We start from the raw sequence: 27,946 nt of genomic DNA on the forward strand, positions 1-27,946 counted from the left end.
GAAGTATATCCCAACAGGAGCCTTTTCCCATTTGCAAAATGATATAACAAGTTCTTCCATTGAGTGGTTATGAAAGTCAGATGAGAGGATGAATTTTTGTAAAAGCTCTTTGTAAATTATACAGTGCTACACAGATTAAGGTGGGATTATTGCTAATGTTTAAGAGTTAAGAAGTTTTTCCAGGCATCTAACCTAAATCTCTCCTGCTACAGCTTAAACATATGTCTTCTTGCTTAGCTCTTAGCAAAGACTGAAAACAGAGACAGCATGTTATAGAGGATGATACATTGGACTTGAAGCAAAAATTCTTGGGCTCTCATCCTCCCTCCAGCACATAGTTAATGTCCTTGGCCACATCACTTAACCTCGCTGAACCTCAGTTTCCTCCTCTATAAAATGGGGATAAGAAGACCTACCTCTGGGGATGCCATGTGGATCAAAACGTGATAATATACACAGAACATCTTTGCAAACCTTATATGAAGGTGAGTTAATATGATTATTATTATTATGTGCAGGTGAGTCCCCTATTAATTTTCTCCTGGTTAAGTCATTATTTAGATAAAAATGACTGTTCCCAGCAAATTTATGACACCAAGGTGATCCAAAGGCCAAAAAATATAACAATGACAAACTACAGACTGAGTAAAATCATGTTGAGAAGTACAGAAAATAATCACTGTAGGCCTCAATTAGGCTGGACACCAGGATGAGCATAAGAAATTAGGGAATGGCCCTTTTCTAAAATTTTATTTGGCATAGTTCTGGAAATGCTAGTGATGGTAATAAGAAAAATATTAAAGGTATAAACATTGTCAAGAAGAGACATAATTATCCCTATTCGCAGAGGACATAATACTTTACTTAGAAAACCCCAGAGAATCAGCAAAGAAGCTAAATGAGATTACTTCAGTAAAGTAGCAAGATACACAATAAATCCACAGAAATTGTCAACATTTCTCTATAGCAACAATATGGTACGGGCTTGGTCTAAGTGGCAAAACCCTGGACTTGAAGTCTAGAACAAAGCAAACCTGGAAGCCGAGCCTACATTATCATCATCATATTACTAGAGAGGAGAAACTAAAAAATTAGAAAAATATGGTCCTTGACCTAACTAGGAAGAAAAAAAAGATATACAGATAAAATAACTGAGGACAATTACAATGTGTTATATCAGTATGTACTAAAAATAGAATATTATATAAAAATTATGAACATTTACCTCAAACCTCTCTTGCTCCATTCTATGATGATCCTCAAGTTGCTGTTCTAGGTAGGCCAGATTCCGAAATTTTCCCAGGTAAACGTCATACTGCTTCTGCAATTCCTCCTCAATCTTCTCATATTCATCCATAAAGGCTGGTCTGTATAGGCCAAACAAAATGCAAGTGAAAGGTCTTTGGCTCTCTTCTGTTTAAATTTTTTATCAATATAATAAGTATATCAATATATTATATAAATACATAAATATATAAACATACTATACATAAGAATAGCGCACTTTGACATATGGAAGAGATGGCAAGAGAAACTGAACTGCCAATAACAAACAAAGAGGGTGTCTAATACAGGGGGTGCCATCATGCAACAACAAAACTGAGAGTCTAAAAGAACTGCACAGGCTGGGCCTCCATAGACTCAATCCAACAAAATGAAATTTAATTACGGGCATAGATTTGGAGCTACAAGGGACCTCAGTGGTCATCTGTTCGACCCCCTCATTTTAGAAGAGGAAGCCAAGGTCCCCAGAGGTTTAGCACTTTGTCCAAGTAGCCAACCTGGAATTTGAAACAGGTTCTTTGATCCCAAATCCTGCCCCCTTTTGCTTTATCATGTTGTCCCCAAAAAATTTAATATCCTGAACTCAGGTTTAAAAAATCAACTTCACATATACATGATAGGGTAATGAGGCTACAACTTGTGTAAAGAGCCTGGAGATTTAATAGACTGCAAACTCAATATATTCAACAGTATAATGCAGTTGCCCCAAAACCAGTTGCAATTTTGTTTCACAAATGAAGGGGGTGATCATATCCATTGTGCAATGCCCTGCTCAGACCACACTAGAATTGTGTGCGGTTTTTGGCACCATGTTTAGGAAGAACATTAACAAATTAGGGCACGTTCGGGAAGGCAACCAGGATGATGAAAGAATTTGAAATCATGTTATATCAGAATTAGCTAAAAGAAACAGGGATAATTAACCTGAAGAACAGAAGACTTAGTGGAGATGTGATAGTTTCTTCATATATACTTAGGGCAGTTACACAGAGAAAAGAGTCTATTTTTTTAAAAATGTTCCTACAGGATAGAATTTACAGTGAAGCAATTTTGACTCATTATGGGGAAAATGTTCTAAAAAATTAGAGCTAACACAAAGTGTTTATCAAAGCCTCCTAGGAAGGCAGAGAATTCCTTATCGCTGGAGGTCTTCAAATGGCAGCCATATGATCACATATTGTAGATAAGATTCATTGTTTGAATAGAGGTTGGAATAGCTATTCTGAGTTCCCTTCCAACTCTGAAATGCTATGATTTCTATAAAATATGTGTACCAAGGATTAGCATTCTCTTCCTGGTTTTCTTCTTTGAGGGAATTTGTGGTATAATGAGTAGACAGCTGGTCCAAGGGTCAGGAAGATGAGTTCAAATCTTACCTCAGACATTTATTAACTGTATGACCTTGAGCAAGTCACTTAATCTCTATTTGCTTTAGTTTCTTTGACCGTAAAATGGGGATAAATAATAACAGCACCTACCTCACAGGGTTGTTGGGAGGATCAAATGAAATAATAATTATAAAAATCACTTAGCACAATTCCTGGAACACAGTAGGCACTATATAAATGTTTATTACATTCCTTTCCCTCTTGTGGAAAGACTTGAATGAAAAGAATAATGCTTGAAACTAGTTTTCAAAATTCAGAAACTAGACATGTATATCTAATGAATGTTTACCTTGATTTTAGCAAAACACTTGACAAAATCTCAGATGCTATTTTTCTGAACAATGGAAGAGATGTAGGCTAGATAACAGGACAATTACATAGATGGATTCAGAACTATTTGAATTGATGGACCCCAAAAGTAACCATTTTAATGATAGCTAGGAAGGTAATTTCTAGTGAAGAGTCCCAGAGACTTATCCTTAGTTTTGTGCTAGTTTAGTATTTTTATTAATGACTTGGATAAATGGCATGCTGTCAGGTATGTAGATGGCACAAAGCTGGTAGGGATAGCTGGCTAGTTGCTGTCCTTTGCTCTCAAGAAGACCAAAATGACATCACTATGTAAGAGTCAAGTTACAGCGTGTCCAACTGTGGCTGATCAGACCAATATGAGCTCAAAATGTTCTACCACTGGTCAGGCAAAAATAGTCCATGTGAACATTTGGGGTGGATTCTCTAAATTTGCGCATTTCTTTTGAGTTACTTCAATTCTACTTTGCTCATAAAGCACAGCACCTTCTCTAATGAGAGCACACCATGCTGGGTGGTCCTGTGCCAGTGAATCCCATGTCACACAATCAATTCCAAAGTTCTTAAGAAAGACCTTGAGAGCATCCTTGTATTGCTTCTTCTGACCACCACGTGAGCACCTGCCCTGCGAGTTCTCCATAAAATAGTCTTTTAGACAAGCATATGTTTGGCATTCTAACAATGTGGCTAACCCATCACAGTTGTGTTCTCTGCAGTAGAGTTTGAATGCCTGGCAGTTTAGTTTGAGAAAGGACCTTAGCGTCTGGTCTTATCCTGTCAGGTGATCTTCAGAATCTTCCTAAGACAATTCAGAAGGAGGTGATTCAGTTTCCTGGCATGGTGCTGGTACACAGGTTTCATAGGCATACAACAATGAGGTCAGCACAATGGCTCTGTAGACCTTCAGTTTGGTAGCAAGTCTGACACATTTTCTCTACCACACTTTCCTTTGGAGCATTCCAAACACTGAGCTAGATCTGGCAATATGTGCGTCAACCTCATTATCAATATGTATATCCCTAGAAAGTATACTGCCAAGGTAAGCGAACTTATCCACAGAATTCAAAACTTCTCCATTTGCTGTAACCAATGGTTTCACATACAGGTGGTGTGGTGTTGGTTGATGGAGTACCTATGTTTTCTTGGTGCTGTTAGGCCAAAATTAGCACAAGCAACAGAGAATCAATCCATACTTTGTTGCATCTCAGCTTCAGAGGCTGAAATGAATGCACAATCATCTGTGAACAAAAAATCATACACCAACACTCCCTCCCCTTTGGTCTTAGCTTGTAGTTGAAGATTTTGCCATCAGTGCAGTAGGCTGACCTCGATGTCATGTTTGTTCTCATTGAAGGCATCTGACAACATGGCTGAAAACATCATGCTAAAAAGCAAGGAGCAAGCACACAGCCTTGTTTCACTCCATTGATGACTGGGAATGCACAAGTGAAAAGCACATTTTTATTAATGACCTGGATAAATGGCATGCTGTTAGATTTATAGATGGTACAAAACTGATAGGGATAGCTAACACATGGGATGACGGAGTCAGGATCCAAAAAGATTAATTGGCTAAGATGTTGTGCCAATTTAATAAGATGGAAGATTCTCTTCAGTTCTGGGCACCACAGTTTAAGAAGGACGCTGGTAAGGTGAAGAGTGTCCAACAAAGAGCGACCAGGGTAAGTGAAGGGTTTCAAGATTATGTGGCACATGGTATGAAGGAATTGGATATGTTTAAGTCTTTGGAAGAAAGAGTTTGCAGAGGACACAATAACTATCTTTAATTATCTGAAAGACTATCACGAAGAAACATGATTAGAGTTGGTCAGTTTAGCCCCAGAAGACAGAACCCGGAGTCATGGATAGAAGATTAAGTGGCAGATTTGTCTCAATAAAAGGAAAAGCTTCCTAATGCTTAGAGCTACCCAAAAAGGCGACAGGCTGCCCTTGGATTACTATAGTGGATTCTTCCTCACCAGATGTCATTAAGAAAATGCTTGCCTTTTTGTGGTAGCAAAGAATTAGAAATTAGGGGATGCCCTGTTTTTACAAATTTATGAATTGGGGAATGGCTGAACAAGTTGTGATATAGGATTGTAATGGAATTTTACTGTGCTATAAGAAATGATGAGCAGGATGCTTTCAGAAAAACCTGGAAAGATTTACATGAACTGATGCAAAATGAAGTGAGCAGAACCAGGAGAATGTTGTACACAGCAATAGCAATACTATACAATGTTCAACTGTGAATAACTTAGCTATTCTCAGCAATACAAAGATTCAAGATGATTCTGAAAAACCTATGGTGAAAAATGCTATCCTGGGGCAGCTAGGTGGTGCAGTGGATAGAGCTATGGCCTTGGAGTCAGGAGGACCTGAGTTCAAATCCAGCCTCAGACACTTGACACTTATTAGCTGTGTGACCCTGGGCAAATCATTTAACCCCAATTGCCTCACAAAAAAAAGAAAGAAAGAAAGAAAAATGCTATCCACCTCCAGAAAAAGAACTGATGGAATCTGAATGCAGATTGAAGCATATTTTTTTTTTTACTTTTTCTTTTGGTCTTGGTCAGTGTCTTCTTTCACAACATTACTAACATAGAAATATGTTTTACATATTACTTTTATCAAACTGCTTGCCTTCTAAATGAGGGGGGAGAAAAGAGAGGGTGGGAGAGAATTTGGAACTCAAAATTGTAAAAAATGAAGGTTAAAAACCATTTTTACATATAACTGGAAAAATATTAAAAAAAAAAAAGAAAATGTTGGCATGTTGTAGAGAAGATTCTTACACTAGGGTGGCCTCTATGGCCTTTCTAACTCTTGGTGATTCTGGTTAAAAACTGCCCCCGTGTACAAAGATGTTTCAATTGGCCTTCTCAATTTCTTATTTATTTACTCTTATTACAGATTATTTCTTATTTATTTATTTACTTCTCTATTTATTTATTTCTTATTTCTTATTTATTTACTCTTATTACAGATCCTAAGGGAAGAGTTCTATTCTTTAAAAAGAAGTCAGATAAATATAAAATATAAAATAATTTATATAAATATATATAAATATAAAATAGTTCATAACTTCCTAGCCTAAACCAATTTAGAGATAATGAGGAGAAAGATTTCTGCTCCCCACCTCCCCCCCAAAAAAAGTTACTTAAAAAAACAAAATATTCAGTATGATTTTTTTCTGGAATAATATTTAAAGCAGAGAGAACAAACATTCAGAAAATACTCATCTAAAAGTGGAAGGAATGTAACAGTGATCCTTCATCCAGAGTAAAAACGTACATTGTTACCTGCAACTATATCTTAATTTTCCCTGCTGCTGCAATTCCACAGAAGACAAGATATATTTTGACATTAGGTAAAATTTCAAATGAGTAAACTAAATCAGGGAAGTTATATCAGCAAAGGAGAAGGAGGAGAGAAAATGGAAGGAGGAGAAAGAATGTAGCTATGTAGAGAATGGAGGGACTATGGGAAAAAGCAAACAGAAAGGGGTCAGGGAGAGAGGGAACAAAATATTTTTGAAAAAGCAGAATATAGAAGAAAATTACAAAGATATATGAAGAACCTATTTTTAAGAATCTACAGGTTTGAAAGGTCACAGGCACAAGAACCATACTTAGCATACTTAGCAATTCATATGTAACGTTGTATTCATCAACGTGACCATAAAGAGGTTAGTTTTTCAAGCAGAAAAACCAGGATGGAGATTAACTACTGGTCTGAAATGGGAGAAATCAATTCAAAACATACTTCCATGTGATTTGCTATAAGGGTCTGGTCTGATGTAATCAAGTCTTGTGTAACCACTACCATCTGGATTTACTTACTTTGCATTCCAAAAAATTTCAAAAGCTCAAACTCCAGACAGTTAAGAATTAAATAATGTTCTAAAAATTTTGAAAACAGCAAAGAAAACTGAGTTTAACTGTCTGATTTAGCGGATAACTTCAGTGGGTAACTGAAGTCTAGTTTGTAGACTTTGAACTTGAACTATTTCGTGGGCAGTGAGCATTCCCCCCCCCCATTATATTCTATTCCCTTAGTCTTTCGCTGCTTTATCATTTCAAAGACTTGCACTTTCCTGTAGGTACCTGACACTCTGCAGAGTCTGCAGGCGCTTTCGGTTTCTTTCAAGTTCTAATTTTCTTTTTTCAATTTTGGCTTCTAAGTTTGCTTCATCCGAGGCCACGTTGTTGAGCAAGTCTTTAGTTTTCTGAACTTGTGCCTGAAAATGACAAGATAAGTCAGTGTATCAACTGTCATTCAAATGCTTTATAAAAAGCCATTTCTAAGCTATCAAAATCACACGTTCATAAGGTTAAAAGAGCCTTCAAGAGGTCACCTTGTTTAACTACCTACTTTTAGGCTGTTTCACAGGCTTGTGGATCTAGAAGTGGAGGAGATCCTCAAAGGCCACCTAATCCAACCCCCTCATTTTTACAAATAAGGGTACTGAGGCCAAAAGAGGTTGAGAAATTTGCCCAAGATCACAAAGGTAGTAAGTAGCAGAGTCAACATCTGACCTCCAGATTCTCTGACTCTAAATTCAGAACATACGTAAGTCCAGAAATATGGTTATCTATTCTTTACCAGAAGAGGGTTTTCCTTCTTAAGATTTTTTTTCTTGAGCTAGAAAGAAACTTAAGGATTATCCTCTTTCATTTCAGAGAGGTCCAGTGAGGTGAAGTGAAGTGTCCAAGGTCATAAAATTTGTTAATAGTAAAACTAAGAATCAAGTCTTCTGACCCTAATCTGCTGATCCTTTCATTTAATCATACTGCCTCTCCATATAAGTAAAACAGATAATAGAGCCATTTTCAGATAAGAAAACTGAGGTTCAAGTAAACCAATGTCAATAATCAGATAACCAATCAATTAGGCTTCCTAAGAAACCTAAAGATATCAGAAGCAGCAGCTTCCCAATGATAAAAAAGCTTATGCCATTCATTTGGTACTTAACACATTCTGCCTTGTATTATTACCTTTGATACATAGATAATACATGATCATTACTCTCATAAACAAAGGGAAATTAACATCTGCCTAGTGTTCAAAACTATAAATATGTTAGTGTTAACACTTGGGACCTCAGAAGCTATCTAATCCAAGTCACTCATTTTACAGATGCAGAAACTGAGGCCCAGAACTTATGAATGAATGATAAAGCATTTGTTATATGCCAGACAACTAGGAATGCAAATACAAGCAAGATGGTCCTTGCCCTCAAGGAGCTTACATTCTAATAGAGGAAGACAACCACATAAAGGGAGCTAGAAGGAGGAGGGGATGGAAGTAATGGAAATGGCCAGGAAATGACACGGAATCCTGATTTCAGACAATATACGACAAGTAAAAGGAGGAGGAAAGTTAGGAAATATCTTTTGCCAATGATGCCTCACCTTCATTATTAGCACTGTGCTGTTCCTAACTTGTTTCTAATAGTTTTATTATTACTTAACAACAATAAGTATCAATGGTATAATTGTCATACCGAGGGTTTTATTGTATAACATAGGACATATTCTTGTCTCCCTTTGATAAGGCCATACTTTATCTATTTGTGTATCTTTCCCAACAATTTCTACAATGTTTTGCACACAGCAATTACTTACTAAATATACTAAATATAAATTTACATAAATGTAAATTGTTTATTTCCCCACATATTTCTTAAGGAGAGCCTGTGCTAATAAACTTTCTCTCCAATATCTGTATTATTGCTGATGAATCATACAAGATTTTGTGGTAAAATGTTAATAATTAAAAAGAACGATCTTGGGATTCTCAAGTGTCCTAAGCTTCTTCTTCTTCTTCCTTTTTTTTTTTTAAGGCAATTGGGGTTAAGTGACTCGCACAGGGTCACACAGCTAGTAAGTGTCAAGTGTTTGGTGTGAGGCTGGATTTGAACTCAGGTCCTCCTGACTTCAGGGCCGGTGCTCTATCCACTGCGCCACCTAGCTGCCCCCAGAATAACCTGTTTTGTTTTGTTTGTTTGTTTGTTTGTTTGTTTTTTAGGCAATTGGGATTAAGTGACTTGCCCAGGGTCACACAGCTAGTACATTTCAAATGTTTGGTCTGAGGCTGGATTTGAACTCAGGTCCTCCTGACATCAGGACCAGTGCTCTATCCACTGTGCCACCTAGCTGCCCCCTAAGCTTCTTACCATTAACATGTACTATCAAGGCTGCTGTATAGATAGAGGTACATAGTTTTGTGTAAGCAAGGTGACAATTGCTGTATTTGGGTATGATAAATCTTAATTAACAGCAAAACAGCCTTACCAAAATGTCTTTGACTGCGATCCTCATCACTTTTTCAGTCTCATTTATCTCTAGTGGTCTGGCAATTGCTTCTGTTCTCAATTCCTATAAGCAAAAAACAATCCATTTATACATGGGTCTAAAAGAGACAATTATTAAAACCAATACTCCTAGAACTGAATGATTAATGCATTTATTTAAATGCTACATAAGCATACTCTATTAAAGTATCTTACAAAATGTGTGCACTGGTTCTCTATTTTTATTATCGTATACATTATTTATATACGTTACTAGATGAATTAATATTCTATTTATAAAAACTTGACAGATGCTGGTACAAACTAACATATTCACCTGGTCAAGGAAAGATCATCCAAACCTGAGTTAGTCTTCAGGAGTTAAGACATTGGATTTCAACTAGCCTAGGATTCATTGCACAAGCATTACCTATCCACATGGCATCTGCCTAAACACGTATATGTCTCCAAGTAATATTGTGATAACATTATTCGATGACTAGATTACAAATTTTACCAAATATTCTCCTACTGGTTACTATTTTATCTATGTTTACATACAAAGTGTGTTCCTTTTGCCACCTATTTCCTTTCTGGAGGCGTGCCTCTTGTTTTTGCCCATCAATCCATTTATTCTTTCAATTCCACACATGTTTATTAAATTCATACCATGTGTACTATACCACTAGCTTTCCAATTGGGGCCATGGAACATTACAGGCGATTCAGGGACTTGCTCATGTGCGTGCACTTGCAAGTACTGGATCCACATGATTTATGGCACACTTAAGTGAAATGTATGGCCTGGTAGTATGGAGTAGCACATTCTATGTACTGAGCCACTGTATTATACCACTGATGAGTGTGTTATAAGAGAATAAACACGCTTTTGCAAGTAGCATTTCAAAACAGGTCATATCTTTACCATCACACAACTGATTGAAAGATGTAGAAAATTTTAAAAATCCTACTGTGCTTAATATTTATTAATTATAAAAAATATTTTTTAATTCACTAGAGCAAAACCACCACCTCAAAGGCTCTTTTCCAAAAAAGGTGTCTTTCATGTAAATGGCAAAAAGTGAAAGATTCCTTGAAAGATATAAGAAAGAATATTATTTGATGGCCCTCTGATCAATAATATCAGGCAAGGCATAAAACAGAGAGATATTTATCAGAGGTATTTGCCACAGTCATGGAGGAGATACAGCAAAGATTCGAAGTTGAAGAAGGATTCTCTACAGATGGTAAGGTTCTTCAGATGCTTTCTTTTGTGGATGACATTATACTAGTTTCATCAAGCCCCAGATCAATATCGAGCCTCCTAGAAGAGAGTCTACTCAAAAGACTCTGGCCTAACCACCTGCATAGGAAAAACCAAGCAGATAAAGAACTCTTATCATCCAGACTATGACACACAGTTAGATGTAAAACTCATAAAGGTTATCTATCAGTTTATGTATCTCAGGTAGACATTGCAAATGGACAATTAGTTGGGTCCAGAATTAAATAAGAGGACAGAGTGGGCTAGATTTCCAATGGGAAATTGCAGAAATCCTTTAATTACTCCAAATTTTTCCCTAAAATGAAGGCCTACATTTTGTTTTTGTTTTTTAATTAATTCATTTTAAACTTCAATACACAATAAGAAAAGAAAAACATTATAAACTTAAATATTAAAACTTAAATACAAAATAAGAAGAAAAAATGGTACTGCCATATGCACAGTAAAATGTAAGAGAAGATTAAAAATATACAGCAATAAATTTCCATTTCAAAAAAGCCTATATAATAAATACTGTGTACTGTATTCAGAGCTGTCCATCTTTTCTTTGCTTCCTTGGAAGTCTGTTTTTGTTCTAGGCCTATCTCTTTATATAACAATTAAAATAGTTGTTATATAGGTACAAGTCATGGAACACTGCAATCTCTGAAGAATAAAAACTGAGTATCATTTAGAAGGCAATGGGGAGGAACACTGCAGTAGTGGGAAGGATGCAATAAAAAAAAATCAAGGATACTAGAGTAAAGGATGTCTTCAAAGAAATATGTGATTAGAAAAGGTGGGCTAAAGGGCTATAAAACTGTGCATACCCTTTGACCCAGCAATGTCACTACTAGGTCTATATCCCCCAAAAATGAAAAAAAAATAAAAGGAAAAGGATCTATATGTACAAAAATATACCTAGCAGCTCTTTTTGTAGTGGCAAAGAACTGAAAATTAAGGGAATGCCCATCAACTGGGAATGGCTGAACAAGTTGTGGTAAGATTGTGATGGAATATTATTGTGCTATAAGAAATGATGAGCAGGATTCTCTCAAAAAAAAAACCTGGAAAGGATTACACAAACTGAGCAAAGTAAAGTGAGCAGAAGCAGGAGACCATTGCACACAATAACAGCAACGTTACACAATCGCTGTGAACAACTTAGTTATTCTCAGCAATACAATGATCCAAGACAATTCTGAAGGCCTTATGATGAAAAATGCTATCCACTTACAGAGAAAGAATTGATGAAGGATCAAAGTAAGCATTTTTTACTTTCCTTATTTTTCTTGGGGTTTTTTTGGCCTGTGTTTTCTTTTGTAATGTCACTAATATGGAAATATATTTTGTATGACTATACATACATAATCAATTCAAATTGCTTGCCTTCTCTAGGAGGGGGGAGGAAAGGAGAGGGAGAAAAAGAATTTGGAACTCAAAATTTTTTAAAAATGTTAAAAATTGTTTTTACATGTAATTGGAAAAAATAAAATACAAAAATTTAAGACTAAGAAGAAGAAAAAAAGAAAAAGGCTAATAACAAGGTGAAAACAAGAGATAATTAACAAGATACTACAAGTGCTCTACTAGTATCCTTATGATACCAAAGAAAATGAAGAAGTCTTCTATTAGGTGGACTCATTCTGGCAAATTTATAGGAAGACATGGACAAGAATTCAAAAGGATGGGCAGGCATGGATGGGTTGCAATCTGCATCACTAAAGGGCATATACATATTATACAAATCCATTTGGTTATCTGAGTATTATAGGGCACTAGGAATATAAAGACAAAAATGAAACAGCCTCCACCTGCAAGAAGCTTAAATTTACTGGACAGAATACAGCATCAGCATAATTAAATATAACACAAGACCTATAATACAAAGCCGATGCAACCAAGATTAGAAGGAAAGTAGAAAATTGGGAAAGAATTTTTACAACCAGTGTCTCTGATAAAGGCCTCATTTCTAAAATATACAGAGAATTAAGTCAAATTTATAAGAATATAAGTCATTCCCCAATTGATAAATGGTCAAAGGATACGAACAGGCAGTTCTCAGATGAAGAAATTAAAGCCATCTATACTCATACGAAAAAATGCTCTAAATCACTATTGATTAGAGAAATTCAAATCAAAACAACTCTAAGGTACCACATCACACCTCTCAGATTGTCCAACATGACAAAACAAGAAAATGATAAATGTTGGAGAAGATGTGGGAAAATTGGAAAACTAATGCATTGTTGGTGGAGTTGTGAAACGATCCAACCATTTTGGAGATCAATTTGGAACTATGCCCAAAGGCCTATAAAAATGTGCATACCCTTTGACCCAGCAATAGCACTTCTAGGGCCATATCCCAAAGAGATCATAAAAATGGGAAACGGACCCACATGTACAAAAATATTTATAGTAGCTCTTCTTGTGGTGGCCAAGAATTAGAAATTTGAGGGGATGCCCATCAATTGGGGAACGGCTGAACAAGTTGTGGTACACGAATGTAACAAAATACTATTATGCTATAAGAAACGATGAGCAAGCGGACTTCAGAAAAACCTGGAAAGACTTGTATGGTCTGATGCTGAGTGAAGTGAGCAGAACCAGGAGAATATTGTACACAGTAACAGCCATGTTGTGCAATGAGTAACGCTGATAGACTTAGCCCTTCTCAGCAATGCAAGGATCTAAGACATCTTCAAAGGTCTCATGATGGAAAATGCTATCCACATTGAAAGAATGAACTATGGAGTTTGAATGCAGATTGAAGAACACTATTTGCTATTTTTTTCTTCTGTTTTGTTTTGTTTTCTCTTTCTTGTGGTTCCTCCTATTGGTTCTAATTTTCCTTACAACATCACTAATGTGAAAATATGTTTAATAGGAATGTATATGTATAGCCTATATCAGATTGCATGCCGTCTTGGGGAGGGAGGTGGGGAGAGAGGGGGAGAAAAATTTAAAACTCAAAAGCTTATGGAAGATAAATCAAAATAAATTAAGAAAAAAAAAGAAGAAAAAACAAGTTATATAGGGAACTGAAACAAACATAAGAACAAAAACCATATAGATAAAAGGTCAAAGTATATGATTAGGCTATTCTCAAAAGAAAAAAAAAGCTATCTACAACTACATGAAAAAATGCACTAAATCACTAAAAATAAAAGAAATACAACTTAAAGCAACTCTGAGGTTCCCCTTTATACTCATCAGATTGGCAAAAATGACAAAAAAGGAAAATAACAATTGTTGGAGAGGCTGTGATAGGACAGGCATACAAGTTGGTTTTTTTGGTTTTTTTTTTGCTGGTAGAGCTGTGAATTGGTCCAACTCTTCTGGAAAGTCATTTGGAACTATGCCCTCAAAGTCACTAGATTTTATGTACCCTCTTGATCCAGAAATAGCAATACTAGGCTTATACCCCAAAGAGATCAAAGAAAGAAACAACCCATACACACAAAAATATTTATAACAGCACTTTTTGTTGTAGCAAAGAAATGGAAACAAAGGTGATGTTCATCACCTTGGGAATGGCTGAACAAATTATGAATTTAATGGAATAATATGGGGTTGTAAGTATGATAAAAGAGAAATTCAGAGAAACTTAAATGATAATCACAACTACAAAAGACTAATGATAAAATGTTTCTCACCTCTAGTTAAGAACATAAGGTGCAGAATGATACATACATTTTCAGACATGGCCAATGTACTGATTTATTTTGCTTAACTATGGGCCTTTGTTACAAGGAGGGCTTTTATTTGAGAGAGAGTGAGGGAAAGGTGGAGCACTATCAAGAGGAATGAAGAAAGTAGTGATAGTAATACCCAAAAAAGAAGGAAACAAAGAAAAGAATATGAATGAAAGTCTAAGCACACAGAGGAGAAAGCAGAAGGAATTTCAAAAGCAAAGCAATGTTAGAACCACCACATTAAATTTAAAATAATCTTTAAAAACCAGCTGTATATAAAAGAGATTTACAGTCTTATATATAATCCTTTTTTCTGTTCTTTATCTAAGGAGATGTTCATATTTGTTGATGTTTGTCAACTTCATAATAAGAAAAAAGATAAAATTTAAGCCAGATTTGTAGCTATCCTTGCCAAGGGAAAAAAAATCTATAAGAGTGAATAGAAGATTTTTTTTCAGTGAAAAACAATGTTTTCTGAATTCAACTGAACATAAGAAACAGCACAAGAATCATTTTTTGGTCCTTTTACAACTGATGGTACTACTTAGTAATAATTCTACAATATTTTGACATCATGATTTTCACTTTAAATTTTGTTTTCCTTTATGAACTTAATGTCTTACCTATTACAGAAATTAGCTAAGCAACAAAGTTATTTTCTTTGAACACAACTTACTCGAAGCTCTATTTCTTTGCCAAGTAAATCATAGAGAGATGCTCCTTTTGATGTAATTTCAGAAGCAAGCTGCCTAGCTGCTTTCAAATCTGCAATCTGGAATTTTAAAAAAGCAGAAACATCAGTGACATCCTACATTAGATGGGTGATTTGAAAATTAAAAATACATGTAATTAGAACGTTAACAGTAAGCCTGACTTTCTGTCAGCAAAATCTTTAGTTTCCCATAGGTGTTCATACCCTGTCATCGGGATCAAAGCTCATGGGAGTTAGTGGCAGGAGGAAAACCAGGCACTTCCTACCTCTCTCTCCATGACAACCTGAGCAGCACAGTGTTAGAAGCTAGCTAACATACTCAGAAGTAAAAGAAATGCTGAAAGGCCTTCCAATATCCTTACCTGCCCAGTTATCTGAAGAAAAAACCTGTGCTGGGGATCTGGGCAGGAAATTAAGGAGGTCCTCCTTCTTGTTCTGAATCTGCATTACTTCTGTAGTCTTCCCTACCCCCAGTTTCTTTTGGAGAAAATGTTTTCAAAATCAATGAAAGATAATTACAAAGGTCCTTTTCTGTTCTTTGCATATCCATTCCAAACTTTCCACTCAAGAAATGAGCAGAACCAAGAGAATGTTGTACACGATAACAGCCAAGTTGTGTGATGACTAATATTGATAACTTAACCCTTCCCAGCAATACAAGGATCTAAAACATCTCCAAACTTCAATCCACATTCAAAGAAAAAACTATGGAATTTGAATGCAGATTGATGCATACTATTTGCTATTTTTTTTTCTCTTCTGTTGAGTTTTGTTTCCTCTTTCTGGTGGTTCCTCCTATTGGTTCTAATTCTTACTTACAACATCACTAATGTGAAAATATGTTTAATAGGAATGTATATGTATAGCTCATATCAAATTGTGTGCTGTCTTGGGGAGGGTGGTGGGGAGGAAGGGGGAGAAAAATTTTAAACTCAAAAGCATATGGAAGTGATTGTTGATAAATCAAAATAATTTAGTAAAAAAATTAAAATAAAAAAAAAAAACAAAATGAAATTTCCACTCCACATCACACAGGCAACAGCTGGAAGTTGGAGGAAGAGGATAAGGAAATCTAGGCTAGATTTGCAGGATTCAGACATAGGTCTTAGAGAAGTTTCTTTCAAGGAGTTACTTGGCCTATTTCTACACTAGATAAAAAGACAATTAGTAAGACAAGAAAAGACTATTAAGAGAATAGAGATTAGGAAAGGAGAAATAAAAGGGTGTCACTGGAGTTAGTTTGTCCCAGGCAAACATTTCCTCAAGAAGGCAACTGAGAGGACTAGCTCACATTTAGACAGAATTTTAGCTGACAAAAGCATTTTCCTCATAGAAGCACTAAAGCAGATAGGTCATTTTTTATTATCTGCATTTTCCACCTAAGGTAACTGAGGCTCAGAATGGTAAACAGAGCTGTCTACAATAACAAAGTTATTAAGTGGCAGATATAAAACTCACATCCAGGTCTCCTTTCTCTAAAATAAGTGCCCTCCCAGCTAATGACAAAATGTCCACAGCTAGAAGTTGTTCCAGCCTCTTTCCTAAGTATCTGCTCCCTCATCCTTCTGCATTTTAACCTCAGACTTTGGAAGATGGTTAAAACAATCATTATTTATCCTTATTTTACAAATGAGAAAACTGAGGCTCAGAGCAAGTGATTTTGCCATGGTGATAATAATAATGATAGTTGATATTTATATAATACTTTAAAGTTTATAAAATGTTTTCCATATATTATCTTTAATAAGTGAAGTTGAAACTCAAACCCAGGTTGTCTGACTCCAAATCCAATGCTTTTCCCACTGAACACTGTAGGTGCTTTTAATAGTTGTTTCCTGAATGAATGAGTGAATGAAACAAATAATCTTATTGCACACCTACAAGAATATATTTTGCCTTACCTTTGATCCAAGATCAAATTTGAATTTGCTGATATCTTCCTCTCCTATTTCAGAGCCTTCCATTCCTTTGGTTTTCATGGCATTATAAAGGACTGATGTGATTTTCAATAGTTCCTTTACTGCATATCCATCTGCTTGATACAGTTTCTTAGTGTTAAGTTTTATATGAGCTTTGGTGGCCTATTTTTAGAAGAAAAAAAAAATCAGGTCCCTTCCATATAATGTCCATAAAAATCATATATGAATAACTTGGAAAATGTCTAGATTGAAAGGAAAACTTCCAAGAGCAGATTAACATTATACTAACTATGATACTATATTAATAATCATACCAGGCAAAACAAAATAGACTAGGACTAGAAAATGCTACAGAAAATCTAGACAACCTTGAGGTTTCACCTCATATCCAGCAAATAAGCAATGTCAAAAGATGAGAATAGTCAGTGCTGGAGGGATTGGGGAAAAACAGGCACACTAATGTATGGTGGAGCTGTGAATTGGTACAACCATTCTGGAAAGCAATTTGGAATTATGCAAATGAAGTGACTAAAAGGTCTATACTCTTTAATCTAGATATTCCACTGTTAAGCATATACCCCAAGGAGGTAAATGACAAAAAGCAAGGATCTATATTTTATACACTAAAATACTAATAGCAGTTCTTTTTTGTGATAGCAAAGAATTGTAAACAGAACAGAAGCCTATAGATTGGGGCACGGCAAGCAAGGAGCTTGAGCCAGCTCAGAAAGTCGATCATTAAGTTTTCAGGGTGAGCATTTACACCTTGGAAACTGGCAAATGTTACAAATCAGGGTTTGATTTATCTTTTGTAGATTGTCTAGACTTAAGAAAGTGATGGGAAAAATGTTAGTAATGCAGATTAAACTTAAAAGTGTTGCAGGCATATTTTTTTCAGCGAGCCAGCTGTTGAACATTTCCAGCACATTACTAGGCATGACCAAACAAACTGTAGTACATAAATACAGTGAAAAAGTGTGCTTGTAAGAAACAACGAGCATGATGAATACAGAAAAGCATGGAAAGACTTACAATGGTTCACATAGCCAGGAAAACAATAAACACAATTACTGTAACAATGTAAATAGGAAGAACGAAGACAAAACAATCAAAACTGAATACCGCAAAATTACACAGCAAATAAACTTGTCTCTAAAGAAGCGATATGAGAAGATACTCTCCACAAGCCACCTCCCTCCTGTACCATCCTCCCCTGATCCTTTGGGGTCTATAGGAATAGAACACTGCAAATGTCACCCTTTTTTAATGTGTTGATTGGTTTTGCTGAATTTGTTTTCTCTTCTTCCTGTTTTTAGTTCTTTGTTATAAGTAGCATGACTCTCTGGGGGGAGGTTAGAAAGAAGAAATAACAAGGTGCAGCAGATGTAGGTGATATAAAAACAAAAGATATTGATTTTTTAAAAAATATTTTAAAGGAAATGCTACAGAAAAGAATCTGAAATCAGCTTTAGTTAGGAGTCTTCCATTCCTAATTTCCTTGATTCTTACTATGAAAACTATGAACTAACCATGAATTGTGCAATTGCCTTAATGAAGAAAACTCGATCTTGCTCTGTCTCAACATCAGAAGGAATGTCAGTCTGAGGCTCATACCTATCGACAGGAAAAAGACACAAATCAAACAAGTAGAAGGTATACTGAATGGAACATGCAAAGCTGACACATTTGGAAAGCAAAAAATGGACAATGCACGCATCTCCCCATTTCTAGCAGAATGAGCAAGGGTAAAAACTATATTCAATGCCAAAGCTTCAACATGACCTATGTGAACAGACCAAGAAATAAAAGAAATTCTGAAATGAAAGTTTTGGCCCAGGATGCAAAGCAAAACAGATAACTTCTTCATACCTCAAATTTAGATTTTAGTCCCCCAAATATGAATTAGTGGTCAACTCTTGACCCAGAGATAAATCAAACTAGGAATGATAATAGTTACAAAGACAGTGACAGAATTTGTTGGCATTAACTTTCTCAGTCTTCTTGATGTATCTTCACAGATATTTCATACAAGGACAAATCCAAATTATTACTGTAACAGTACCTTTAATAATTATAGCTTCAACATAGACTTCTGCCAAGTGTATACTTTACATGGTTGGGTGTCCAGACTGAGACACCTAAAGCTGACTAAGAAAAATCTTCTCTTGGGCCAATGTATTCTCCTCTTTTATTACCTCTCATAATAAACTCTGTTAATCTTTAGCTAATGATCCCATTAAATTCTAATTTCACCAAGCTATTCTATATACCCTGCAACCATTTTCACAAAACTCATTAATAAAATCAAGTTCAACATTAACAAAGTACTAACCTCTTGACAAGCCAGAGAAGCACTTCAGATACAAGCCCAAAGTTTGGTGTTCGAAAATTCTCCATAGAGATGTGTCGGGGGTATCCCAGAGCCCTCATCATTTCTGTAAAATCTATTCAATAGTATAAAATATTATCTAATCAGCTCTATATTTTCAGGCATTTATCTAATCTATGGATTATCTAGGATCCTAACATTCCATTCTTTCAACCTTTTGGTTATTTCTGTACTGTAGTTGATAAGACTCCCAGTTGGAAAGAAAGAGGAGATAAAACTCAGAACAATTACTCTAACTACTGTTTAAAGTCTTATAAAGTTTGGTGGTAAAAGAGATTGCCAATTAATTAAAATAAGCCTTGGGGAACTAACTATGAATTTCATTTACTACTACAATCACTGTCCCCTTTTATCATTAAAATTGATTAACTGGTTGTCCTTTCTTTTTAACTCAACTTTAGTTAACAGAGGGGATTAGTTGTACTCCCAGGACAATATTTAGATTTATTATAAATCAGATTAAGAAAGAGAGTGTTTCAGGTCCTACCTTCATATATATTTTGGAATTTGGTGTGACAAAAAGTTAACCGAGTGCGGAATAGAGAGTCTTCCCCATGTACTTAACCACTGAAAGGATATGAGATGATGACCAAAAATTATAAACTTTGTTCCTGCTATTACAAATGTCTACTAATTTAACTATTATTTTGCTTACTATTTTCATGTCAGAATTCTTATGTTAAATCCATAATAAATGATATTGTATAGCACTGTACAGTTTACAAAGCACCCTACCATCTCACTTAATAACAGCTGAGATAGATAGACATACAGATAGATAGACAGATAGATAGATAGATAGATAGTGCTTTACGTTCACAAAGTGCTTTACATAAAGCCCTTTCAGGTAAAGAGAAAGTGTAGTATTTGTCTATAGTCACATAGCTAGCAGGTCTCAGAGGTGGGATTTTAACCTAGGTCTCCTGACTCCAAATGCTCTTTCTTCTACATAAGTTTGTCTCCTTTGAGCCTCACAAACATTTGTACAGTAGTCAGGGCAGACATTGTTATACTCATTTTATAGAAAACGAACCTTTTTGGGTTCCTCACCTACAAAACGAGATCCCCAGAAAGGTTCAGTAACTTTCCAAAGTTGGTTAACTGAGACAGTTAAGTCATGAGCCAGCAATCAAATCAAGGTCTTTGCAACTTCAAAACCAGTCTTCTTGTCATATTATGGTGACCCACAAATGCATAGCAATGCCCAGTAATCTTTTTATAACCCTCTTCCCAGGTATCTCTACCTCTTTCCCCTCTAATACCACTTAACAAAGTTGGCCCTAGGTAAAATTATGGAAAGGTTACTTCTGTCCCACCTTGCAGCCTTAAGCTACTACCCCTGCTATCCCCAAGAAAGGTTGGAGGAAAGAATGCAAAAAAGGCAATGCGGACTGATGATGTCTTTTCCAAGTACATTTACATTTTAGGGGAGAAGAAAAGAAAATGGTCTAAGGATATGAAAATGCGATTCTCAAAGAGAAGCCATCTAAGCTATCTATCGATGTATGGAAAAATGTATTCCAAATCACTAATAATCAAAGAAATGTACATTAAAGCAATTCTGAAGTTCTACCTTCCACTTATCAGATTGAGAAAGCTGACAAAAAATGAAAGATGACACATGTTGAACAGGCTGTGTGAAAACTGAAACAATGATGCTCCTATTGGCGGAGTTGTGAATGCAGCCATTGTGGAAAGTAATCTGCAATTATCCTAAAAATGTTACTAAACTATTCATGCCCTCTGACCCAGTGATACTACTACTAGGCCTATACTCCAAATATCAAAGAAAGAGAAGGTCCTATATGTAAAAAAAAAAAAAAAAGTTTATATCAGCTTTTATCTGATGGTGGCAAAGAACTGGAAAATAAGGGGTGACTATTAATTGGGGAATGACTGAACAAATTATGGTATATAATAATGGATTGTGCCACAAGAAATGAAGATAGTTTCAGAAAAACTTGAGAAGATTTATACGATCTGATGCAGAGTGAAATGAACAGAACCAGGAGAACAATTTATATTATAATATCAATATTGTAATTTTGAAAGACTTAAGAACTGTATGTAATGCAGCAATCAATTATGACTCCAGTGGGCAGATGCTTAAAAATGAATGCTACCCAACTCATGAAAGAGAGAGATCACCATCCAATATGCAGAAGGAGATACACATTTTTTGATATAGCTAATACAGGTATGTGTTTTGCCACAGTAGGTTTATTTGTTATAAGAACTTTGTATTTTTCTTTCTGTAGGGGAAGGAGAGGTGGAAGGTATCAAAAAATGCTTGATAATTGAAAAAAAAGTAATTATCTTAATTTTTTTTAAAGTGAGTGAAGGGAAAGCCTATCGCTTAACCCAATAAAGTGAATCTTTAGGGAAGAATTTCAGGTAATGGTCCCTGAGGGAGGGATATATTTAGTGAAGACACTTACAAATATCCCTGAAGTCTTATCAAATAGGGGTCCCTATGCCACAGTAAAGCAAACCCTGTCCCAAACATTTAGACCCAGTTCTGCCACTAACTTTCTATGTGATTTTAGACAAGGCATTTTCCCTCTCTAAGCCTCAATGTCCTCCTCCATAAAATAAATGGATGGCATATATAATCTTCCAGTTTTTATTATGATTACCATCCTCCTCCTCAACTAAAATCCTCTTATGATATGGAGATGATCCTGGGTCCTCAAAGATTAAGTTAGTGGAACATAAGTTCTGGCAGATCCTATCAAACTGTAAAGCTCGTGGGCGCTTGGGGGTGGGAAGGTGGAGAGGGAAAAGAAGGTTGGGAAACATCAACCTACTAAAGAGACTCACATTGGAGTATAGCTCAGCCTGATCTCCCTTGGTGAACCACAAGAATGAAGGTCAAGTAACTTAAGACAATAATTAAAAAGAAAATGGCTGGTTTATTCTAACCTAGCTTAGGAAGCCTCATGTTGTAACTCCGGCAACAAAGATTTAACCTTACTTTTAAGCAGGAGTGCCTCATATCTAGGCTGTGTAAGTTATACAGCCAATAAGCAACTCTATGCAGCAGTTTAGGATAGATAAGTAATAACTTTCACAGAAGAGAAAAGGTAGAAGAAAAGGAAACTCAAACAGAGAGAAAAGGTGGAGAGGGGTTTCTGGGAAAATATTAGGAATTCAACTAGCAGATTTGTTATCAGGCTGAGAAAACAATTTCTGAGTAGGGACAGGAAAGGAGATGTGACCAAATAGTTTACAATTGTTAAGAAATCTATTTGACCTAAGACAAGAGTGTTGAAGCAATCATAAAGAGAAAGCTACAGGTATCCTATACAAGGACCATTTCTACAAAAGTGGATAGAGAGTTGGTGGTGATGGGAATTAGGGAGGGGATAGGCTGGGGAAGAAGTGAAAGAGGAAGAGGTAAAAGGATCAATAATAGAGAGGCAGGACTCAAAAAACCTGGATGAGCCCATTTACTTTACTGTATCACTGCATAGCTTATTATATTCTATTTCTCCTTCACTCATCACCAGAAGGCTGGCCACCAGATGAATTTTAGAGACTAAGGCAATAAAATACCATCTTCTTAGGGTGCAGAAGTGGATAGCAACCTGCATTGGTGGAGACAATAACTTCATTAATGAGGTCTCAGGTCTTCTAAAGTTCTGAAATACCACATTAAAATATTTCCAAAAGCCCACGATTTCAAAGGGGTGGATGCTCTTTCCACCCATTAAGATTGCAATCTCTTCAGCCTTAACAAATTGTGTTTATGAGCCACCCAATAGGAAAAATTTCCACTTAGTGCCCCACTTTCCCAGGAGAGCCCGTCTAATTGGCTCGGTCTTCGGGGCTTATGGGCCAAGCCTTACTGGAATCCTTTCCAGTGGCATTCTGCGACCCCCGCCTGCGCTAATATGTGTTGGTGTAAGGACGTCCTTCCAGGGTCCGGACTCCAACTCACGTGGCCTGTGATCCCTCCCACCCGCCCCCCGCCCGGCATCAACCTAGCAAAGAGGAATGGGCCGTGCAGGGCTGCAGCAAGACTGCGCCCCCCCGTAACTGCACCTTCATTAGTAAGGGTCGGTCTAAGCACGACCCCTCCTCCCTCGCTCCCTCCTCCTCCCCGTGATCCCCGGGGCTTGGCTCACGGCGGTGGAGAAGCCGAGACCGCGGCCGGGGGAACTTCAGGGCCCAGGAGCGGCCTCCTCAGCCTAAAGCAGCCGAGATCCACGGCTCCCTCCGCCGCCCCCTCCCCTGGGGAAAAGAGCAGGGCCCAGGCCGGGGGTTGGGGGCAACCTTACTCCTTAGGTCACGGAAAGACATGACTGGGGATCCCGTCCGTGACCTCAATCGGCCCTTGAAACAAGGAGCTCCTGATTCTAGAGACCATCCATCGAGCCGGGAAGAAGGAGGCTTGGCTCCGACGGTCTCTATGGCAACCACCAACGGAAGCCAGCAACGACTCGTGGCTGGGGCCAAACGTAGGCGAATGCGAAGGTGTGCGCCTGCGCAAAGTGGTTCTCGGAATCTAGAACTACCAGTGGTCTTTGTGTCAGTTTCTGCATATGAGATAAGCTGCTGCCCCTCGCCCAAACTAGGCACCTGGAGCTGTTTCCTCAGGCTTGAACTAACACGGAGAGGATGCCTGCATAGGAGGAGGGCAGGGGAAAGCCTATTCCAGGTAATCAGGCAGAAAGTGTCGTAACATCCCAAACACACACGTATAATACACATATAATTTTATTTATATGTATATACACATATAAACGTATACTATAGTAAGTATATACATATAAGTAAATGTGCGTATAAGGTATATTTGTATATATAAATGTGTGTATATGTACATATAAATATATGTATATATAGATATATATATGTGTCTCTGTAGATGTGTGTAAGCACACATGCACATATATATGCATATTCATTTATTTATCTGTATACATGCACCCCACATATTAGGCGGGGAAGGGAAGCTTCCCCTTTGGAGACTCAGATTCCCAGAATGCATGACCCTGGAAGTTTCGTAGGAAACTCCATAATGAGCTGTGTGGGACAAGGATTGGTTCGTAGAGACCCCGAGAAGAAGAAAGGGGAAGTAGGAAGTTCAGATGTCTAGTGGAAAACAACAAATGGGTCTTCAATTCCTGCTGTCCTGTCCCTTCTGTGTGACTTTGTCTCAGCCTCTGCTTTCCATAGGGAACATCTTTACAGAAGTCGCCAAACTTAATGTAAGCTACTAAGACCAAACTTAATCCTCCTTATCCCTCATTAGAAGTGTCAGCCAAGAAGCATTTATTAAGTGTCTACTGTGTTCATGGGAACTTGGAATGTAAGATCTATGAACCAAGGTAAGCTAGATGTGAAGGAGATAAAAAGATTAAACATTGACATCTTGAGTGTCAGTGAACTTAAGTGTATAGAAATGGGTGAATTTAACTCAGATGATCATTGTATATACTACTATGGGCAAGAATCCCTTAGAAGAAGTGGAGTAGCCCTCATAGTCAAAAAAAGGGTGAGAAAAGCAGTACTGGGGTATAATCTCAAAAACCACCGAATGCTGTCTGTTTGAGTCCAAGGAGAACTGTTCAGCATCATAGTACAACAAGTCTGTGCTCCAACCACTGATGCTGACGAGGCCAAAGTTAATCAGTTCTATGAAGACTACAATGTCTTCTAGAAATAACATCAAAAAAAAAAAAAAAGATGTCACATTCATCATAGGGGATTGGAATGCTAAAGAAAGAAATCTAAAGAAAATTGGAATAATAGGCATGTTTGGCCTTTGTATACAAAATAAAGCAGGACAGAGACTAACAGAGTTTTGTCATGACTCTACATGTGGACATCACCAGATGGTCAATATAGAAATGTGGAACTCAGATTGATTATATACTTTGCAGCCAAAGGTGAAGTTCTATACAATCAGTTAAAACAAGATTTAGAGCTGACTGTGGCTCAGATCATGAGCTTTTTATTGCAAAATTGAGACTTAAAGAAAGCAGGGAAAAAATCAGACCATATAAGTATGACCCAAATAATATCCCTTATGAATATGGACATGATGAATAGCTTTAAGGGATTAGATCTGGTAGATAGAGTGCCTGAAGAACTATGGATAGAGGTTCTAAACATTGTACAGGAGACAGCAACAAAAAAACATTCCAAAGAAAATGCAAAATTTTGCATTTTGATTGAAGTCTGATAAGGCTTTACCAATAGCTGAGGAACAATGAAGGTGAAAGGGAAAGGAGAAAGTGAAAGATATATCCAACTGAATACAGAATTCCAGAGAAGAGCAAGGAGAGATAAGGCAATGCAAAGAAAACTATAGAAAACTATAGAATGGGAAAGACAAGAGAGGTCAAGGAAATTAGAGATAGCAAGGGAAAGTTTTGTGCAAAAATGGGTATGATAAAAGATAAAAATAATAGAGATTTAACAGAAGCAGAAGAGATTAAGAAAAGATAGCAAGAATACATGAAAGGACTATGCAAGAAAGATCTTAATATTACTGATGACCATAACAGTTTGGTTATTGATCAAGAGTCAAACATCCTGGAGAATGAAGTCAGATGGGCCTTCAGAAACATTGCTAACAACAAGCCTGGTGGAGGTGATGGAATTTCAGCTAAGCGAAAAGATGATGCACTCAATATGCCAACAAATTTGGAAAACATAACAGTGGCCGCTGGATTGGAAAAGATCAGTTTAAATCCAATCCTAAAGAAAGACAATACTTGGGGCAGCTAGGTGGTGCAGTAGATAGAGCACCAGCCCTGAAGTCAGAAGGACCTAAGTTCAAATCCGGCCTCAGACCAAACACTTGACACTTACTAGCTGTGTGACCCTGGACAAGTCACTTAACCCCAATTGCCTAAAAAAAAAAAAAAAAAGACAATACTAAGGAATGTTCAAATTACTGAACAGTTGTGCTCATTTCACACTCCAGCAAGGTTATGCCTATGGTTCTGCAAGCTAGGCTTCAGCAATATGTGAACCAAGAATTACCAGAAGAGCAGGCTGGTTTTCAAAGAGGCAGAGGAACTAGAGATCAAATTGTCAATATTTGCTGGATTGTACAGAAAGCAAGGCAGTTCCAGAAAAAAAAAATCTACTTCTGCTTCATTGATTACACTAAAAGCCTTTGACTGTGTAGAACACAAAAAAAATGTGGAAAGTCCTCAAAGAGATGGGAGTACCAGATCATCTTACTTGTCTATTGCTGTATTCTGGCAAAGAAGCAACAGTTAGAACCGAACGTGGAACAATTGATTGGTTTAAGATTGGAAAAGGAGTATGACAAAGCTGCATATTGTCACCTTAACTTACATTCAGAGTACATCATTCGAAATGCCAGGCTAAATGAATCAAAAGCTGGAATTAAGGTTGCTGGGAGAAATATCAATCTCAGATATTTAGAAGATACTACTCTGATGGCAGAAAGTGAAGAGGAATTAAGAAGCCTGTTGATGAGGGTGAAAGGAGAGTGTAAAAGCTGGCTTGAAGCTTACATCAAAAAAATAAAAATAAAAAACTAAGATCCTGACTGCTTGTCTCACCACTTCCTGGCAAAAAGAGGAAGATGAAATGGAAGCAGTGTGTGATTTTTTTTTTCTTGGTGTCAAGAATCAATGCAGACAGTGACTGCAGCCATGAAATTAAAAGACGCTTGTTCCTTGGAAGGAAAGCTGTGGCAAATATGGACATCATACTAAAAAGCAGGTATATCACCTTGCTTGCTCCATACAGTCAAAGCTATGGTTTTTCCAGGAGCAATGTATGTTTGTAAGAGTTGCACTGTAAGGAAAGCTGAACACCACAGAATCAACATTTTAGAATTGTGGTGCTGGAGAAAATGTTTGAGGGCCCTTTGGACAGCAAAGAGGTGAAATCAGTCAATACTTAAATTAATTCAAGCTATTGAACTGGAAGGTCAAATACTAAAAGCTGAAGCTTAAATACTTTGGCCACATAATGAGAACAAAAGGACCCATTGTAAAAGACTGCTGTTGGGAAAGATTGGGGGTGGCAGAGGATGAGACAACTAGATAGTATCATGGAAACAACAAAAATGAACTTGGATAGACTTCGAGAGATAGTGGAGGACAGAAGGGGGTGGTGTGTTATGCTCCATGGGGTCACAAAGAGATAGACACGACCGAACAAGAACAATGTGCTATGCGCTGTGCTAAATGGAGTATAAAAACCTTTTTACATATGGGGCACCAGTCTTTAGTACTTTATTTCCAACCATTCCCCCACCTTTCTCTGGTCGTTTCTCCTACTCAAATTTTTTTTTTCTTTTCTAAGCCTTGGAATTATAGTGGAGATTTTGAATGAAGTGGTCCCTGCATCTGGCTTCTTGGCCCACTATATTGTTGTGATGATTACTCATTGATATGATTTTAATTGTTTCCCTTCCCCTCTCCCTATCAAGGAGGAGAGTTTGTGAACCCTGTTGGAGAGTTTTGTATATTTTACTTTGGTTATTTTACCTCCCAACTCTGGAACTCACAGCTGTTGTTGTTGTTGTTGTTTGAACATTTTGCCACATCAAGCAGATTTTTTTTCTATGCACAGATATTTTTGTTTCGTTTCTAAATGATTATACTAGAATTATTTTTCCAGGTAATATTCTAGGAAAACCCCATTTATTCTCATCATTATGCTTTAAAACTTTTTTTTAACTGAGTATATCTATAAG

General features: G+C 36.8%; 1 protein-coding gene across 2 annotated transcripts in view; it reads right to left on the minus strand.

Moving 5' to 3' along the window:
- Positions 1 to 23,661, minus strand: part of CLUAP1 (clusterin associated protein 1) — a 45,097-nt gene extending 21,436 nt beyond the window's left edge. The window contains exons 1-9 of one of the 2 annotated variants that reach the window (XM_027859726.1): positions 23,535 to 23,643; positions 19,742 to 19,821; positions 19,198 to 19,309; positions 18,395 to 18,479; positions 16,848 to 17,027; positions 14,911 to 15,006; positions 9,278 to 9,361; positions 7,088 to 7,221; positions 1,226 to 1,367 (exon numbers count right to left, since the gene is read on the minus strand). In XM_027859726.1, coding sequence (XP_027715527.1) covers positions 1,226 to 1,367; positions 7,088 to 7,221; positions 9,278 to 9,361; positions 14,911 to 15,006; positions 16,848 to 17,027; positions 18,395 to 18,479; positions 19,198 to 19,298 — 822 coding nt within the window. In that variant the 5' untranslated portion in view covers positions 19,299 to 19,309; positions 19,742 to 19,821; positions 23,535 to 23,643. Of the gene's footprint in view, positions 1 to 1,225; positions 1,368 to 7,087; positions 7,222 to 9,277; positions 9,362 to 14,910; positions 15,007 to 16,847; positions 17,028 to 18,394; positions 18,480 to 19,197; positions 19,310 to 19,741; positions 19,822 to 23,534 lie in introns of both variants that reach the window. The other variant, XM_027859725.1, reaches the window with a different exon arrangement.
- Positions 23,662 to 27,946: the final 4,285 nt, after the last annotated feature.

Source organism: Vombatus ursinus, unplaced genomic scaffold, assembly GCF_900497805.2.
Source record: "Vombatus ursinus unplaced genomic scaffold, bare-nosed wombat genome assembly UNPS02014171.1, whole genome shotgun sequence".
NCBI classification, from domain to species: domain Eukaryota; kingdom Metazoa; phylum Chordata; class Mammalia; order Diprotodontia; family Vombatidae; genus Vombatus; species Vombatus ursinus.